Here is a 17,370-nt window from a genome sequence, read left to right on the forward strand (position 1 = left end):
AGAACCAGGAGCTGGGCTGAAACCAGAGGCGGGCGGCGTTCCAGTCCTTTCCAGCCGCTGTCCGGCTGAGGGGCGGGCATACCTACTTCGGGATTTGTAAGGGACTTGGGCTGGGAGATGGGAACCCGTTAAGTGTCGTCTGGACCCCCAAGCTGGGCTCCCAGGGGGAAGGCTGCGTTGCTGATGGGCCCCAGCTGGGACCTGTTGGTTAAGCCAAGCTCAGCACACCCTTCCTGCTATTCGGCCCCTCCCCACCTGTGTTGGTGCGGGGTGGGGGTCCTCTATACCCAAACCCTTCGCACATTCTGGAATGTCATATTCTGTCTGCTTGCCTCTCTCCCAGGAACGGGGTTTCCATGGGGTGGGGGGAGCATGTCTTCCCTGTGGAGCCCCAGCCCCCTGCCTAGCAGGTGGCCTGAGGACACGCGGGGGAGAGTTTGGGCGAGAAACAGGCTCACAGCTGTCAGGCCTGAAGTGGGATTGCTTTGTATTTGTTCGCACACGGAGGTGACGCTATGTAACATTTAATGAAAGGACGTTTTCCAGTGTATTCATTCATTCCTCGATTCGCGGGCTTTGCCTCAGTCCACACTTGTTCTCCGCCGCGGAATACTGTGGCCATGCACGCTCGCACACCCACACCTGCATACTTCAAGGCTCTTATCTCGCCGGGAGGCATGTCTAGAATGGAGATGCCTGGGTCCAAGACATGTTTATTCTCAATGAAAAGATATCGTCACTCAAAGTTAAGTTGTGAAAATGTACATTTCTACCAAAAGTATGTCAGAAGATTCTTGCACGTGCATCCGTGATGGGTGTGAGTACTCTTGGGTGTTTTCGGCAGTCCACGGGCTGGGGGGCGGGGGGCGAGAAATGTTGTCTCATTGTTACTTCAATTCGCGTTTCCCTGACTACTTGGCGAGATTAAATAGCTGCTTTCTCACTTGCTGATTTATGTGCAATTATTAAATATTTCCAGAACACAGCGGACTTGAGAGAAGGGAAACATACTCCTCTCTGCTCAGCGCCAAGATGAGACCAGCTGTTGGACATTTTGCCCTAATTCTTCCCTTTACTTTTGATCCACACACCCCTCCCTCTCTTCTTTCTCAATCTGAAGGAACTCAGCCACACAAACCTTACATCTCTTCGCCTCTCTATCCAGAGTTGTACCTGTCGGTCGGTCCGTGAGACTCTTTTTTTCAAACTCTAACAACTTATCTAACACCTAACAAAATAGGTGATTGCCCTGAGCTATAAAAATATGAACAGTATTTTATTTTTTTATTTGTTTTTTATTTATTTGTTTGACAGAGAGAGACACAGCGAGAGAGGGAACACAAGCAGGGGGAGCTCAGGCAGAGGGAGAAGCAGGCTCCCCAGAGAGCAGGGAGCCCGACGCAGGGCTCGATCCCAGGACCCTGGGATCATGACCTGAGCTGAAGGCAGACGCTCAACGACTGAGCCACTCAGGTGCCCCTATGAACAGTATTTTAAATTCAGTACCCTAGTTTTAGAATTTTTGCATGCTGCAACAAGACCCCCTTATGGGCTGCCTTGTATTCCTTTGTGTGACTAAATGAGTTTATTCCTGTCTCCACCGAGGGACGGTTAGATGTTTCTCACTTTTCACTGCTACACACGGCACGACAGATCTGCTTTTCACTGTCCTCTTGTGCTCGTGTAGGAGGCTTCCTAGGACAGGGCTTGGAGTTGGGGTTGCTGAGTCAGGGGTCCTGTACATCCCTGACCTGCAGGGTTACCTAACTCTCCAGAGCATCCGGCCCGCTTCCCATCAGCGAGGGTCCCTGTTTCCCCATATCCTCAATAACAACCGTGTTTATCAGACTCAGGGAATCCAAGGACATTGTTATCTTGTTTCGGTTGTGCATTTCCCTGAATTACTAGGGAGGTCCAGCCCCTCCTGATATGTTTAATGCCATTTGAATTTTATGAATTGACAGTTCTAACGCTCTCGCCGTGTATCTGTTAAGTTGTATTTTTCTCATTGGTTTTAATGAATCCTTCATATGTTTTGAATACTCTGTGCCAATATCATTTTGTTGGGCATATACAACATAAATTGCAAATATTTCCTACCAACTTATCCATTGTCTTTTTACATATTTTTAAGCTGAGTATTTTTCAGTGAGTTCAAACACATCAGTATTTTACTGTAGGGTTTGTGGTCTTCACGCCTGGTGTGAGAAATCCTTCCTGGATTTGATTCCATAAATATAGTTTCCTAGTTTTTTTTTTTCTAAATGTTTTACATACATCACTTTTTTTTTTTTTTAAAGATTTTTATTTATTTATTTGACAGAGAGAGACACAGCGAGAGAGGGAACACAAGCAGGGGGAGTGGGAGAGAGAGAAGCAGGCTCCCCGTGGAGCAGGGAGCCCGACGCGGGGCTCGACCCCAGGACCCCGGGATCATGACCTGAGCCGAAGGCAGACGCTTAACGACTGAGCCACCCAGGCGCCCCTTACATACGTCACTTTTTAACATTCAGATATTTTCATCTCTGTGGAGTGTATTTTTTGTGTCCTGTATTTTGTATCTTGGGTAAGATAAGGATCAAATGTCTTCTTTTCCTGCCATTTGCCACCATTGACTGGTAGCCCACCTGGTCCCCGTGACTTGTGATGCTGGCTCTCCCAAAGAACAATCTCCCTTCCGAACGTGTGTGTCTTCCTAGGTTCTTTGCTGTATTCCCCTGAGCTAGTGTTCTAGATCCATGCTTCTCATCACAAAGCTTCCACGTGTCTAGAAGGCTGAATGCTCCATTTTTCTCATTTTCTTCCTCTTCCTCCTTCTCTTCTTTAAATATCTCATTCAATTAAATGTATTGGGTATGATTTCTCTTTAGTTCCATAGGAAATTTTGGATTACCTTGTCAAATCGCACAAAAAAACTCTCCTGCGATTGTTTTTATATCAACTTAATTTGGATAGAATTTATACATACTGTAACTTAAAGGACCCATCTTCAGTGAAGGTCACAACCAGTGTGAACACCCATCAAATCTAGAACCTTCCCATCCCCTCTTCCATTCTCCTCCCCTCCAGCCCCAGAACCACGGACCTGCTTCCTGTCCTGCTGATTAGCTAGTTCTTACCTGGAATTTCGTATACATGGAATCATGCGGTGCCTTTGTGCCTGGCTTCTTTTGCTCGGCATGATGTTTTTGAGATCTATCTTATCATCGCTTGTATCCACATTTTGTCTTTGTTCCCTTCCATTGCTGAGTACTGTTCATTGTGTGGATATACCACGATTTCCCCACTCACCTTCTGATGGACATTTAGATTGTTTCTGGCTCTTGGTGGTTACGACATTCCCACTGAAGTCTTTGTGGGGAAACACGTTTTCATTTCCGCTGGGCAAATAAGTACCTAGATGTGGAAAGACTAGGTCTTAGGGTGCATGTGTGCTTAACTTTCTAAGAAGCTGCCTAACTGTTATGCAAAGGGACTGTGGGGGTGTCTAGGCGCTCCACATGCTGGACAAGACTTGCTGTATCAGTCTGTTTAAATGTTGAAACATTCTAATGGCTAGTGGAATTAGAATGTGCATTTCCCTGATGGCTGACGATCCCAACCATGTTTTCATGTGTTTATTTCCCACTTTGTGTCTTCTTTGGTGAAGTGTCTGTTCAGATTTTTTGCCTCTTTTGTCCTAACTTGTTTATTCAGTTGTAAGCGTTCTTTACATATTTTGGATACAAGTCCTTTGCCAGATACATGGCTCACAAATGTTTTCTCCCAGTCGACGGTGGATCTTTTCATCCTGCTAACAGCGTCCTTGAAAAGCAAAGTTTTGAATTTTTTTTATGAAGTTCAATTTGTAATTTTATTCCTTTATAGATCATGCTTTAGGTGGAGTATCTAAGAAATCTATGCCTAACTCAAGGTCACAAAAATTTCCCCCCAATGTATGTTTTGAATATATGCAGTTTATTTTATATCAATAATAGCTCAATAAAGCTGTAAAAAAAAAAAAAAAAGGGACACCAGATGTTTGATGGAAAAGTGTTTAAATTATTTCAGCCTGCCATTTTGCTAGACTCCAAATAGTCATCTCTCAACAGAGAATGGTTAGAATTTGTAAGTATTTATTAGAGGCTTGAGCATATTAAAACACTAATGTTTGGGAGAATTTTAAAAAAGAAATAAAAAGAGTGTTTGAAGAAGACAATAGATAAAGGGTTTGGAGTGAGGATTTGAGATCAAATCCTGGTTCTGCCAGTTCCTTCCTGACAGTTCTTAGATAAGTCACTTAACTTCTCGAGTCCTGTCTCATACTCTATAAACTGGGACTAATAACCACATAGCCCAGGTTTGTCATGATTCACAAATACAGCACGCAGAGAGCCTTCTAGAGAGCTTTGCCTGGTAGACAAGGGCAAGCACCTTCCTCTCCTATGTAGCTAGACCCCCAGAAGGGCCCCTCTTTAGCACCCAGGGACTCTCCGCTCTTGGCCGGCAGTGAGAGATAATAACACAGCCCTTAGGAAGAGGTGTGATCCCAGATACATCCCAAAGTCCAAGAGAAGGTTCCCTGAACCACTCAATCACGAAGCTGGCCTGCGCTGTTCACTGTTCAGAGCAAAGTCATTTTTATTGTAATGGAATTTTAAAAGGCAGTTACATTAGTTACACATATACACAACCAACTCAATAACTGTTAGTCCTAGAGAACATTCAAGAAATACAAATGATGATTTATCCACAGCACAGCTCACGGCCATACGAAGAAAGGCTACAAGGGAAATGATGAGGTGCTGACATTGTCCACGGAAGCCTGTCACCTCCGAAGGAGAACGAGGCTGTCCCGGGGAGCCAGCCGCCCCGCGTCTGGCACAGCCTCTCCCTTCCCGGTCGGTGCCCCCACACAGGCTTTGGCTGGTTGCTGGACCACAAAACCAGCTTTGGCCACAAGACCCAGGCAGCTCTCTCCATGAATGGCTGCCGGCACCATGGCAGGTGCCTCTCAGGTTGTCCCAGACCCCTGCAGCGGAGGGAAAGGGGGAGCGGCCCCCTTACCACACACCACACAAGGACTGGCTGGAGGGAGGAGGGAATGGGTCCCTGGCAAGTGACGACCAGACTCCTAGTTTCCGGTACGACCAGGACCACTTGTGTCCTGACTCGTGACTCACTAGCGCTTTGACTGGTCTGGCTAGGCGACAGGTCCTAACTGGCAGGGAACAGGTGGGCCCAGGTGGGTGGAGGTCACGGTCCCAGCAGAGCTCGGCTGCTCCCAAGGGCTGATGTACAAGGTTGAGGCCACCACTCATTTCCCCAGGGCCCGTCCCATCTCTTGGCTAAGGCTGGCAGACGTGGATGGGAGGTCACGGTCACGTGTGGCTAATCTGGGGGGAGATACGGTTTCTTTACTGGCTGAAGGTCCGAGCTCCCTGACGGCAGTTCCATCAACTCTCAGCACGCTCCCGTTCTCCACAAGGGATTCATGAAACAGCAAAGGGGGTGGGTTTAATATATCAGGAAGCAGAAGAGAACGCGGCTGTTTGCGATGGCTCTATCACTCCCTGAAACCACAGCTAAAAACAAAACTCGTGGGAGGGAGACGTAGGTAGAATGTTCTAGAACCTCCACGGCCACAGCCACCGTCACCAGCCAAGTCCTGTGTGAGCCTCAAAATGGCTGCCTTGTGTCCTCCCCCAAGGCTCCGGCCTGTTCTGTGGAAGGCCGGCCTGCCGGGCCCAAGGAGAGGGGGTGTGAGTGAGGGGGTGTGAGTGAGGGAGTGCGTCCCGGCCGAGCTGGGAGAGGAGTCTGGGCGGGGCCTGGCTGGACGCCGTGCCAACAGAGGGTCCACACACAGTCCCCTCCTGGCTGCGCAGGCCTGGCACAGGACGCGCTCCTCCAAACTGGGATGAGACCCTCTGTGGTTTTAACTCTTATTCCGGTCTGGCGCAAGATTCCTCGGGGTGGGGGGTGCATCTCTTGCGTCAGAGATCCTTCTAGTCCTGTCTGTTTTCTTACTGGTCACGGGATGGCCTCCAAGAATCACAACCAAGGAGTAGGATGGGGAGTCGAGAGGACAGAGCGCTCCTGCAGGCCGATCGGACTGCCGTGGGCTTCCCTGTCGAGGCTCCTGGGACAGAGCCGGAAGGAAGGGGGCCGGGCCGCCCGAGTCACGGTACTCCCCATCACGCCCGGCCTCAGTCACCGACGGTCCCTGCCTTCCAGGACCGAGCCTTGAGTTGTCTGCACCCCAACAGACAGAAGTGGCTGCAAGGCTTGTTCCCCTGGTCCGCATCCCCTCGGTGTCCAGCGCAGCCCCGGGTCACAGCGTCAACCTGATGGACACATCTAAGGAAATCCCCAGTTCTCTCCAGGAAACAAGGAAAAAGCAAACATGAAACCCCCCAAACTTCCAAACTCACAGGTGAAAGGCCACAAAAAGTCTGTTTCTGTTTCACAGAGAAACCATTCTTTGATCTGAAAGTGATTTCTGCGCCTTTCTTGGAAATGATCGTGTCCCCTGCTTGGGGTAGGCTCAGGCTGCGGAGGCGGAGGTGACCCCAAGGGCAGGGCCCGCACGGGGGAGCCCCCTCTGGCTCTGGCACTGTCGGGCCCACCATGTCCCCTGAAGCGAAGAGGCTCCTGAGGGTAAAACAACCTGAACCTGGGACTCAATCACCGCTATACGCAAAGGATTAAAAGCCGCTCTAGGAACTGTTCAGTCTGTGCATTTAGAGTCTAGGAACTGGGAGCGCACAGAGCGGACTACCAGCCACAGGAATGCTACCAAACGACTTTGGACTTTTGTAGGTGGAGCTCTCCAAGCAAGACAGGGCGCAGGGGTCCCCTCTGGACCCCGCACAGGGGCCGGCGTTTAACGCAGAGCGTGCAGAGGTCCAGGCAACCCCCCACCCCACCCCCGGCTCCTTCCTGCCCGCTGGGCTCACTCTGCCCTCAGGCAGCTCAGAACCCTCCACACTCGGCTGGCCCTCCGAAATCCTGGGGGTGGGGGGGACACGGGTTGTTTCTGAGCCGGGTGCCTGAGGAGGTCTGCCTGAGGGACCCCGGGAGAGATGCAGGGCTGTCCTGGGGGCAGGCTCCTCGACCTGCCGGGCCGCGAGTGTAGCGTTCCTCCCACATGGGAGGCAGCGAGCCCATGGACGGTGAGGCCAAACGGAAGCCTGGCTGTCAGGAAAAGACAGAGACGAGAGGTGGAGAGCCTGTCTCAGGGCACGGGGCACAGGGGCGCGAGGCCACTGAATAGAGGGAAACACAGCAAGCCAGGGACCATGGGCTCAGCCAGGCAGAAGCTTCTGGAAGGCAGCTCTTGCTCCCGTCTCGAGGCCATCTGAGGAATTCAAGGCCCCGGTGAGTGCGTACCAGAATCAGAACGGGAAGCCCAGCCTTCTGCCTCACAGACCTGCACTCTGCCCCCGGTGGCTGCAGAAGGAAGGCCAGGCGGCCTGCTGGGAGAGGTTTCTGAACTCCTGTCTCCACGCACGGGACCACACCTGAACCAGCTCCAGAGCTGCTGAGCGTAATGTGGCCGCCGAGGCCCGGACGTCCTGCCTTCCTGTCCAGTCCTCTGCAGAAGGGCCTCGGGCTCTGTGACCTCAAGGTGTGCCCTTGGCAGGCGCTGGCTGGGAACCAGGGGGGAGACACCTGCGCGTAACCAGGAAGGGCCAGTGCTCCCTCGGGGGCCTCCTGGAAGAGGAGGGGGCCGCTTCCTCTCAGAGGGGCGCCTGCACCCGGGAGCTGACCCATGAAGGCAAGCAGGTTCCCAGCCACGACTCCCGGCGACACCATGGAACGTCAGCCTGCTCCGCCCAGCCCGGCGCCCAGGCCCTGGGCCAAGCTCCCTCCAGCCAGGGGGTGCTGCGCTGGGGGTGGGGGCTGCGCGGGGGGGCCCCTGGATTCTGGACGCTCACTCTGGCCACACGGCACGTACGGGGCATAGCACACCCATCAGGACAGGGATTCACATCACACCGCACAGAGTACACACATCCCACAGCATGACGGATGGACGGACGCACACACAGACTTGGCTGAGCTGGGAACGGGGAGCGGGGTCCACCTCTGGGTCCCAGCTCGGAGAACAAAGGCCGTGCATCCTGCTCGCCTCCCTTCCAGCACCCGAGCCCCACCCATCCACAGATGTCAAAGGCAAGAAGAAACCCATTCCCGTGTCCTGGGCAGGCCTGGGCACTTGGGACGGGGACCGGACGTTTTATAGGTGGACACTGTCTGCTATGAGATTATTCACAACCAGACCTCCAGGACCCGACGGGCTCACCTCCCAAGCATACACAGATAAGAGTACAATAAATACAGCAACTCCCCAGTATCCACCAGGGCTCCTGGTGGGTGGCCGGGCAGCCCCGGCTGCAGGCTGAGCGATGCTGTGCTGGGGGGAGCATGGGGGTGAGAGGCCTTCCGCTGGGGGGTCCCGTGGCGGGGCAGGCGGGGCAAGCAGGGCGTGGGGGGGTCCCGCGCGCGTGGGGGGCACTGCCCAGCGCCGGCCGCAATCTGCCTGCCGCTACTCAGAAAACGGCGGGAACATGCCCAGGTCCGCGAAGTCTTCAATGTTATAGTTGCCGGTCCCCTGGGTCGGATCTCCGGGCATGGGCAGCATGTCCTGCAGGGGGGCAGAAAAGAAAGCCGTGGGGGCGTCAGCTCATCCTCCTGGGCACCCGCGTGCCCCAGGAGCCCAGCCTGCCACGCCCCCTCACGCTCATCCCCCTTGGAGGCAGCCCGGGGACAGTCTGTCTCTGGGGGACAATCTCAGGGGTCCTCAAATGTCCAGAGCGGGGAAGCTGCTCTCCCCGGGGAAGTGGCATCCCAGCAGGTCAACACAACCTCAGGACATAAGCTCTGGCTGTGTGAGGCTGAGCCAGGACACAGGGTGGACAAGAACCCCACCAGTGTGGTGAATCTAGCCGGGCACCAAGCAGGGGACAAATGGTCGATGCTCAAAATGCAACAGAAACTCGGTGCCAGGTTAAGAACAAGGAAGGCTGTGTGCATTCTGAGGGCAGGGCCAAATCCCTGTGTGGTCAGGCTTCACCTTTAGCAAGCCCTTCAGGTTCTGTGGGCCTCAGACTGCCCATCCAGAAAATGGGAACAGCAACATTTCAATGGCAAATTTCTCAAAGTGTGTTCTGTCAGATTCTTGGCCCATGAGATACTCTGGGAGAAAAGAATTCTGTGGACAAGGGAGTTTGGGAAATGGCATAGTCTGTCTACCTCCTAAAAATCCTCAGTGCTTATTAGTATAATAAGGTTCTGATAAGCCCTGCAGGCAAGAAACTGAATAATTTGCTTAGCCAGTGTTTCACAAGCTTATCTGACCAAGAATTCTTAGCCTCGTGACCATGAAAAATCAGGTTGGGGAAGTCTGCCTTACACACGGCTGCGAGGCATAAGGATGGAGGAAGGAGGTCAGAATACTGTCCCTCTGGAGACCTAGAGGGACATCTGGTTCTAGACCTTCGCCTGCGAAGATGTTGCTTGGCCAGGTGGGAAAGGTGCTGGGGCCAAGGAGAGCGGACGCTCCCTGGGGAAGGTGGGGGTTACCAACTGGGGGGCCTCCAATCCCTCCCTCCATGTGCCTCCTACCCATCCTTGCTTGGCAAGGCGGACCTGGAGCTGTGGGCATGATGGGGACGGGGATGCGGTGCGGGGGGGCGGGCGGGGTGCCTCGGCCCTTGTGGGAGGTCCTTCTCCCTCACGCGGGCCTGGTGGGACCGGCCAAGCGCTTGGCTCAGGGGGAGTCAACAGGCTCATGCCTCCCTCTGGAACCTTCTTCCAACGGAAACTTCTGTCTGAAGGTGGGGCCAGGGAAGCCCCGAGGGGCCCGAGCACTGCCCTGCGGGACTGTCGTGGGGTCCCCTCCCGTTGCACAGCCAGGTTAGGCTGCCCATCACGAGGGATGGCCGGGAGGGCCTCCGACAACGGACAGCGGTGGGGGGCGCGGGTGTGCTCAAGCAGGGAGGACAGCTGAGGCCTCGGCTCCCGGCCCCTCTCCCCAGGCTGGGCCAGAACCCGATCCCTACGGACAGCTGGGGCTGCAGCGGAGAGCGAGGGGAGAGGAAGCAGAGAGAAGGCGCCGGCACCTACGAGACGGCCGTGCTGGCTCGATTTACCTGGAACACTTCGGCCTGACCGGACTGCTGGTGGGAGTGCTGCTCACCGCTCTGCGGGCCGTGGTGCTGGCTTTGCCACTGGGACCAGACTTCCGACGGCCGCCCTGGGAACTGCCCGCTACTCTGGCCACTTTCAGCTGAAAGATCCGACGTACAGGACACCGCCTTTAAAAGCCCCGTCGTGGCTCCGGGAGACCGAAGAGCCACTGCAGCCCGGAGCGCCCCACACTGCCCATCGGCACGCTCCGTTGGAGCCGGCCCGGCACCCGTGTCCGCGGCCCCCCGCGCGCTCACGGACCGGCAGGCTACAAGTCACTTCTGCACCACGTGGCTGGGCGGGCGGAACGCAAGTGGGGCTCTCTGCCAAGGGCACCGGCCCTCGCTGGAGGGCGGCTCTCCCCAGAGCGCACCGGCTGGGGGGCCGGGGGCTTTAAGCCTCGGAGCCCGCGGTGCCCTGGGCGACGGCACGTGGAGCTTTGGCGGGGGCGTGTGTGGGGGGCCCAGAGCACGGGCTGACACGAGCCCCCCCGCGGCACGCTGGCGGGCCCGAGGAGGGAAAGCCTCTCTGCCACTCCAGAGCCCTCGTCCCGAGCCTGCTCTTTACGGGAGCCTGACTCTGCCAGAGGAGGAGCTGACCTCAGCGGGCCCTGAGCGCCGCCAACCTCACCGGGCTTCGGGGAACTTGGTGAGGCCACACGCGGCGTCCCACGAGGTCCTCCCGCAGGCGCCCGGAGCCACGGCCCCGCCTCTCGCCTCTGAGTGTCTCTCAGCACCGGGTGGCTTGAGAGCAGAGGCAGCGGGGCCCGGCTCAGACACGAAGGAACACGCCTCAGCGTAGGAATCAGCACGTTAATGCGTACGGAGCGCAACCTTGTCTCCTACGCTTTACAAAGAATACACAACGGAGAAACCAAGTAGAAAAAATGAGCAGAAATTTGTCCAAGACATTTTAAAGATTCAACCCAAGAGAATGAGTTACCTGGAGGCACATCAAGGAAAGCTCGGGAACGTTCTTTCTTGTTCGGAACCACTCAACAGCTTTTGGGAGGCAGTGAGCTCGGTCAGGCTCTGGGCGCAGACCAGGCCCCATCTTGCTCTTCCCAATGGCCATGCTCACGGAGCTGAGGCGGCTAAGTGTTCAGGGAGAACCCCAGCCTCTCCCTCTGTCCCCGTCTCCCTATCTGTCTCTCCCACACGCGCACACATCTAACACACTGCCGGAGACAGGAAAGGTGGTAACAAAACACGTATGTTCTCCTGAAGGCCTCACGACTGTGCTTTCCAAACTCCACGTGGTAACAGCTGGGGAAAGGTTCTATAAAATCAGACGAGGACATAATTCCCTGCGCCCCCATCAGAGGGATTAAAATCGACTGTGCACACGGGACTCTGCCGTTTAAGAAAAACGCATCTGGAAATCTGAAATGCCTTTTCCTAATGCTCATGAGACACGGAGGCCAGGGGAGCTCTTTCAAAGCACTGCGCCCGTGGGCCGGTCTGGGCGTCCACACGTCTAGGACGGGCCTGGTCTGCACAGTGGGGCTGGTGGAGGCAGGGAGGAGGCCGCCTCAGGCGCCCAGGGAAACCGAGCACAAGCCGGCCCACCTGTTGCTCAGGGCAACGTGGACAGGCCCGGTCACCATCGCGGAAGGCGACAGCGTGGCAGACCATGGGGACTGTCATCACGGACCCGGGGGGGATGACCACCGCGCGGGAGGCCCCCCCGCGGCCCCCACTTGCTACAGTGACTCCTTGCTGGGGTCTTGCCCATCAGAAACGAATTCCCTCAACTCTTCCTTCTGGCTATGGCCCTCGCCGAGTCGTCCCCCCGAGTCATATACTGGGGTCCTGGGCTCCGGCCCCGAGCCAGGCTCGGTGCCGGTGTGCACCCAGGCCGGGAAGCGGGACGGCTCCTCCCGGGGGAGCTCACAGCACGGGGGGTGGGGGGTAAGGCAGCGCCACACGGGCGGGAGCCGCTGTGATGGGGGGAGCGGCGAGAGCACCAGCTCTCAGGGGGACACCGGGCCTGTCACGGGAGGTAGGAGACACCAGCAGGGGGACAGTCAGCAGCTGAGCGGGTGCAGGGCTCGGAGGCAGTCACCGGATCGGTCTGTGCAAAGATGTGGGGGTGAGGAGGGTGTGTTCTGGGGACAAGGGTCCGAATGTGAACGGGCTGAGGGCAAGCCAGGGCTCGGGTGCCCCACTGTGAGGGTGGCAGGGACCCGCGGGGGTTCGCGGGCACACGGAGTGGCCACACGTACCTGTGCATTCAGGAACACCACCGCCCAGGGCCGAGCGGACAGAGAGGGAAGGAACCAGCTAGGAGGAGGCCGCTGCGGGATGAGTGCATGACCCACGGCGCCGGAGTCCCGGAACGTGGGGTGGCGGGGAGGAGCCGATGGAGGAGGCGGATGGCCACACATCTGCATCTCTGCTGTTGGATGGGCACAGTCCTGCTTCTCTAGGCTCCGGGCCTGGGAGCCACGGCTAAGTCTCCAAGAGGCTCCCCGGGCTCCCCATGCCTGAAGTCCGCATCTCCCCTCCCCAGACCACCCTGGTGGGGAAAGCCCAGCTGCAGACGCTCACGTCCAGTCCACTGCCCCGGACGCCACATCTCCACTCCTGTCTGCTTCCCTCCATCCTGGGCCAGCACCTGTCTCCCTGAATCTATAGCTGCCCCACAACCTTCCTAAAAGAGCGTCCACTGCCTAAAACCAGCCCGGCCTGCCATGGCCCCTAGAGCCTGCATAACCCCACTTCTGCTTTGCACCCCTGCCCCCCTCACCCTTTCCCGGGTGACCCGCCTGCCCCCAGCCACAGACTCCCCCGTGCCCAGAGGGTTCTGCCCGTGTTCAGAGCCCCATCGGACGCAAGCTTCCCTGACCCACTCTCAGTTTGCTGAGGCCTTGCGTCACCTCCACGGCGGGGCCACCATGGGGGAGGCCCTTCTTCCAGCCCCCGTTATGGAAACCCCGTGCCTCTGAGCTGCATGCATGACCTCCACACTCGATGATGAGCAGTAACTACAACACAGCATCTCCCGGACGACGCAGCGCTGGGTGCTCCCAGCCCAGACCTCGGCCCCACTGGCCCACACCACCTGACCAGACCGATGGTGAGCAGGGGAGGCACATGGCTTGCACCCACCATGCAGCCATAAGCCGCTTTCTGGAAAAAGCCCCAGGGGTCACCAACATCCTTGGTGTCTTGTTCCAGAAGCCGCATGTACGGCTACGAACAGCGAGCTGGGCTCCAGCCATTCCATCTTTCATTTGCTCTGCTGGCTTCCTGAGCGAAGTCTAGGCTGCTATAGCCCCAGCCGAAGGCGTGGGGCCCCCGCCAGCCCCGCGGTCCAAGTAGAGCACGTATGGGGTCGCTACCACCGGGGCCAAAGGGGTAGCCTTTCAGACCAAACTTCAGAATCTTGAAAAGCATGTGGTTTCCTAGGTTGTAGGAGTAAAGGGATGACACCTTCCTTTTAAAACAGTTTATTGGCTCTCAACACTGTAAGGTCACTCTTGCTGACCTTTTTCCTCGTGAGCTTCATCTGAGGATCGCAGGGTTGTTTGAAGTGCTGTGCAGAGGTCCTCTGCGGTCGGGAGTAGCTTGGTGGTTCTAACCAGGGCTGACTGCTGTGCAGGGGACATGTCTAGAGACATTTCTCATGGTCATAAATGCAGGGGTGCTGGGAGGGAGAGGCCAGGGACGCAGCTGAACACCCACACAAACAAGGTAGCTCCCAAGACAGAGAATTACTTGGCTCAACATGTCCACAGTGCCGACGCTGAGAAACCCTCATGGAAAAGTCAGCAAAGAGCACTAAAGGAGCAGCTTGTTCTAGAAATGCCTCTGGGCGGACGCTCCTGTAGTTCATGCCCAGGACACAACGTTTCCCATGCTTTCTGGTCAAGACCTCATTTTTCATCATTAACTGGTAGTGGTGAAAAGGTCTATAATTCCCTCAACTTGCTGGTAAGAATGCACAAGGCTGAGGGGCGCCTGGGTGGCTCAGACGGTTAAGTGTCTGCCTTCGGCTCAGGTCGTGATCCCGGGGTCCTGGGATCGAGCCCCACGTCGGGCTCCCTGCTCGGCGGGAAGCCTGCTTCTCCCTCTCTCTCTGTCTGCCACTCCCCCTGCTCATGCTCTCTGTCAAATAAAAAAATCTTAAAAAAAAAAAAACACAACAATGCACAAGGCTGAGATTTGGGGGCAGGAACTGGGGGGTTCAGGGGTATGGTGTCTGCAAACGTTCCAGGTCACAGAACCCTAACCCCTCCCCCACTGTGCCTGCCCTGCCCTGCCCCGAGTTTTTCATCCCACTTCTCACTGCAAAAGTCTTCAGACTCTTGTGGAATGACACGTTCTTTCAATCTTCCTCTCCGAAGTAAGAGTCCAGATGGACGAGGCTCCTTGCAGGAAGGCCAGTGATATGACGGATGCATTTCCTGAGCTTCGTGAACGATGCTCACGCTCAGAGTCGTCTGTGTTCCCTGCTGTGATCTGAGCGGACCTGCACTGATTCGTGCCGGGCAGGAAGGGGCCGTGCGAGCTGCCCCTTCCTACACTGGGGAGCACGCTGCACAGGAAGCAACGCACTTGCTCCTGCTTGCACAGTCGCTGTGTCTGGAAGCACACGGGTGAGACAGGGACGTCATTTAGACCCAGGGCGAGTCCGCGGAAAAACGCCTGGTCTGCCCCGGCCCCTCTGGGCCACTTTCATTGAGCACCCTGCGTGCCTGGCTCCCTGCATTTCCCCAAGCCACACGGACGCATCGGTGAGCAGACGCCCGGTCGTGGCAGAGACGGAGACCCAGCCGTTCAGGGACCTCGGGTCTCCGGACCCACCACGCGCTTTGGGTTTACTGCCTCTTGGCTCCACATGCATCCTTCTTCGCCCCACCTCGTGGGGTAGGAACTGGACGCTGTAAACATGTCTCCTCTGCCCGTGGGCAAGGTCAGGGTTTGTCCATAGAAGGTAGCGGAGAGACCAGCAGGCGCAGCCAACAAAGGGGCTTCTCTTCTGGTTCAGGGCTTTTTCTGTCTAGAGCGCAGCGGCCGGCCGTGTGCAGGATGCCCAGCGCACTCACTCCTCGGGGAGCTCCTCCGTCACCCCATCACCCCGAGCCTGCAAACCAGCCAGCTGCCGGCGCTCTCCACGCGGCGGCGGCCCCGGTGGGCTCCGGTCCGGCTACACACCAGCTGCAGCCCCCAGCCCTGAAGCTATGTGTCCCCCCGGCAGACACACCTCCAGGGAGGTCTGACCTCAGGCTTTGTGGGGTGGGGTCTCCCGCTCAGCTTGAGCTGGAAGCTGCCGCGCACGTTCGCTCTGTCTTCCTCAGGGCGCTCCTTCAACCACGTTAGCTAAGAACCATTGTCTTGAGTGTTCCCCGCTGCAACCTCAGGTGGGTGTCTGCATCCTGCCTGGACCCCGACTGCCGCACCTTCCCCACTCAGCTTGTTAGGAAGCGAATGCCCGCACCTGCAGCCACTCGGTAAAGGGCTCCGGTTCTGCTTCTGGACACTCCCCGTCGAGTGAGGTAAGACCACGGCGAGCTGAAACCGGGACCAAGACTGGAAATGCAAATGCATCAGTCACGCAGCTCAGGATGCGTCCACAGGCAGGAGTCCTTCGGTCTGACTCCCGGAAGCCGGGGGAGCAAAATGAGCCTGTGGCTCACAGAAGGGGCGGATTTCTCATTCAAGGAGGGAGCCCCATACACCAGACATCCTGAGGATTCCCTGCGGAAACTGAGGCACAGCTTCTTCCCCTCGATGTCGGCCACCCGGGCCGCCACTTGGTGACGTTCAGCTCACCAGCGCTCCCAGACTCCTGCCAGCTCCAGCCCGTGAGACAGGGCAGTCGGGGCTCTGGAATCCGGCCCGGGACAGCTGGCTGAGCCGGGTACTGCAGGTGGGGGGCAGGGGCTGTGGGGCCTGCACACCCTCCAGGCCCGACCAGCAGGCCCCCAGGCAGGGCCGTGTGGCCACGCCCTCACAGAGGGCACTCAGGTCCCACACAGGGCCAAGGTGAGAGTCCGCTGCATGCATTAGGGCCGCCGGCGGGCTCACGGGCTTGTTCTTACTCATGACTGGGGAGCCTGACCGTTAACGGGGCTGTTCTGTCTCCTCCCCACATACCCCTTCTCCTCTGCTGTCTTCCCTGCACCCCTCCCACCACGCTCGGGAGCACCGTCCTCGTTCACGAACCACCTGCACACCCTCGTCTCTCTGACCCTGACCAAAGCCTGCCCCCAACGCCCATCTCCACGGACCCCATTTCCCTGGAGCCCCCTGGAGCCGGGGCCGTTTGTTTTTCACACGCCGCCCGTCGCACGCATGGCCCACCCTACCCTCCGGGCCCCTCCACACCACTGTTCCCCGCCTCTGCTGGGGCCTCCTGCCACACTGACCACAGCTGTCCTCAGGGAGCCCATGCCCATCAAGACCGTCCCCCATCCCAAGCTCCTCCCCAGCTCCCTGCCCCCCCTCCCAGGGCCACGGCTTCCTCCTGCAGTACCGCTCCTGGGTCAAGGTCTACAGGGGAGGCACTGACGGGGAGGCCACATGAAGCCTCTGTTTACAGTCTCTGTGCACTCACGGAACGGGGTCCAGCCCCTATCATTAGGGGTACGCTGCTGGTACACCCAACCCCCACCTAATTCCAACGCTCCCCAAACGGTGCATCAGAAAACAGGGGCAAGCACAGTCTGGAGGGGAGCGCTCTGTGACCTATCTGACCTCACCATGCCTCAGTTTATTTATCTGTGACACGGGAGAAACTAGGCATCTCCCTCCAGGGCTGCCGTGAGCATTACAGGCCCGGGGCCGAGCAGATAGCGTCCGGTAAGCATCAGCTGTGGTCACACCTATCCTTAGGATCGTGTGAGTGCAGGACGGCTCGGAGCCACAGGGACGTGGCTGCTGAGCCTGGAGCCTCCTGCGTGAGCCCGCTCTTCAGGCCTCAGCCCCGGGCTTTGTCCTTCCCGCGCCCCAGGCCCGTTTACACGTCAGGGCCCGCAGATGCCAGGTGGGAACCAGACACACACACGGAGCCGAAGGGCCCAGGCTGCCAGGGGAGGGGAGGGGCTGCCCACCTTTCCTGCTGTGGAGACAATGAGATGCTCCTTGGCCTTACTGGGACTTACTGGGACGAGCGCCAGCTCTCCTCGGAGCCTCTTCTGACGCCATAGGAACGGTGGCCCTTCAGCCGCGGGCAGACCTGAACAGCTGCACACAC

General features: G+C 57.2%; 1 protein-coding gene across 6 annotated transcripts in view; it reads right to left on the minus strand.

Annotated features, from left to right (window-relative positions):
• Positions 1-4,595: 4,595 nt before the first annotated feature.
• Positions 4,596-17,370, minus strand: part of ARNT2 (aryl hydrocarbon receptor nuclear translocator 2) — a 132,311-nt gene continuing 119,536 nt past the window's right edge. For 4 of the 6 annotated variants that reach the window (XM_081831788.1, XM_081831787.1, XM_081831790.1 and 1 more), the window contains one exon: positions 11,976-12,564. In XM_081831788.1, the coding sequence (XP_081687914.1) occupies positions 12,197-12,564 (368 nt within the window). In that variant the 3' untranslated portion in view covers positions 11,976-12,196. Of the gene's footprint in view, positions 8,627-10,133; positions 10,271-11,975; positions 12,565-17,370 lie in introns of those variants that run through there. The other 2 variants (XM_081831791.1, XM_081831792.1) reach the window with 2 other exon arrangements.

This window comes from Leptonychotes weddellii, chromosome 9, assembly GCF_054177405.1.
Source record: "Leptonychotes weddellii isolate Sample4059 chromosome 9, ASM5417740v2, whole genome shotgun sequence".
Classification (NCBI taxonomy): domain Eukaryota; kingdom Metazoa; phylum Chordata; class Mammalia; order Carnivora; family Phocidae; genus Leptonychotes; species Leptonychotes weddellii.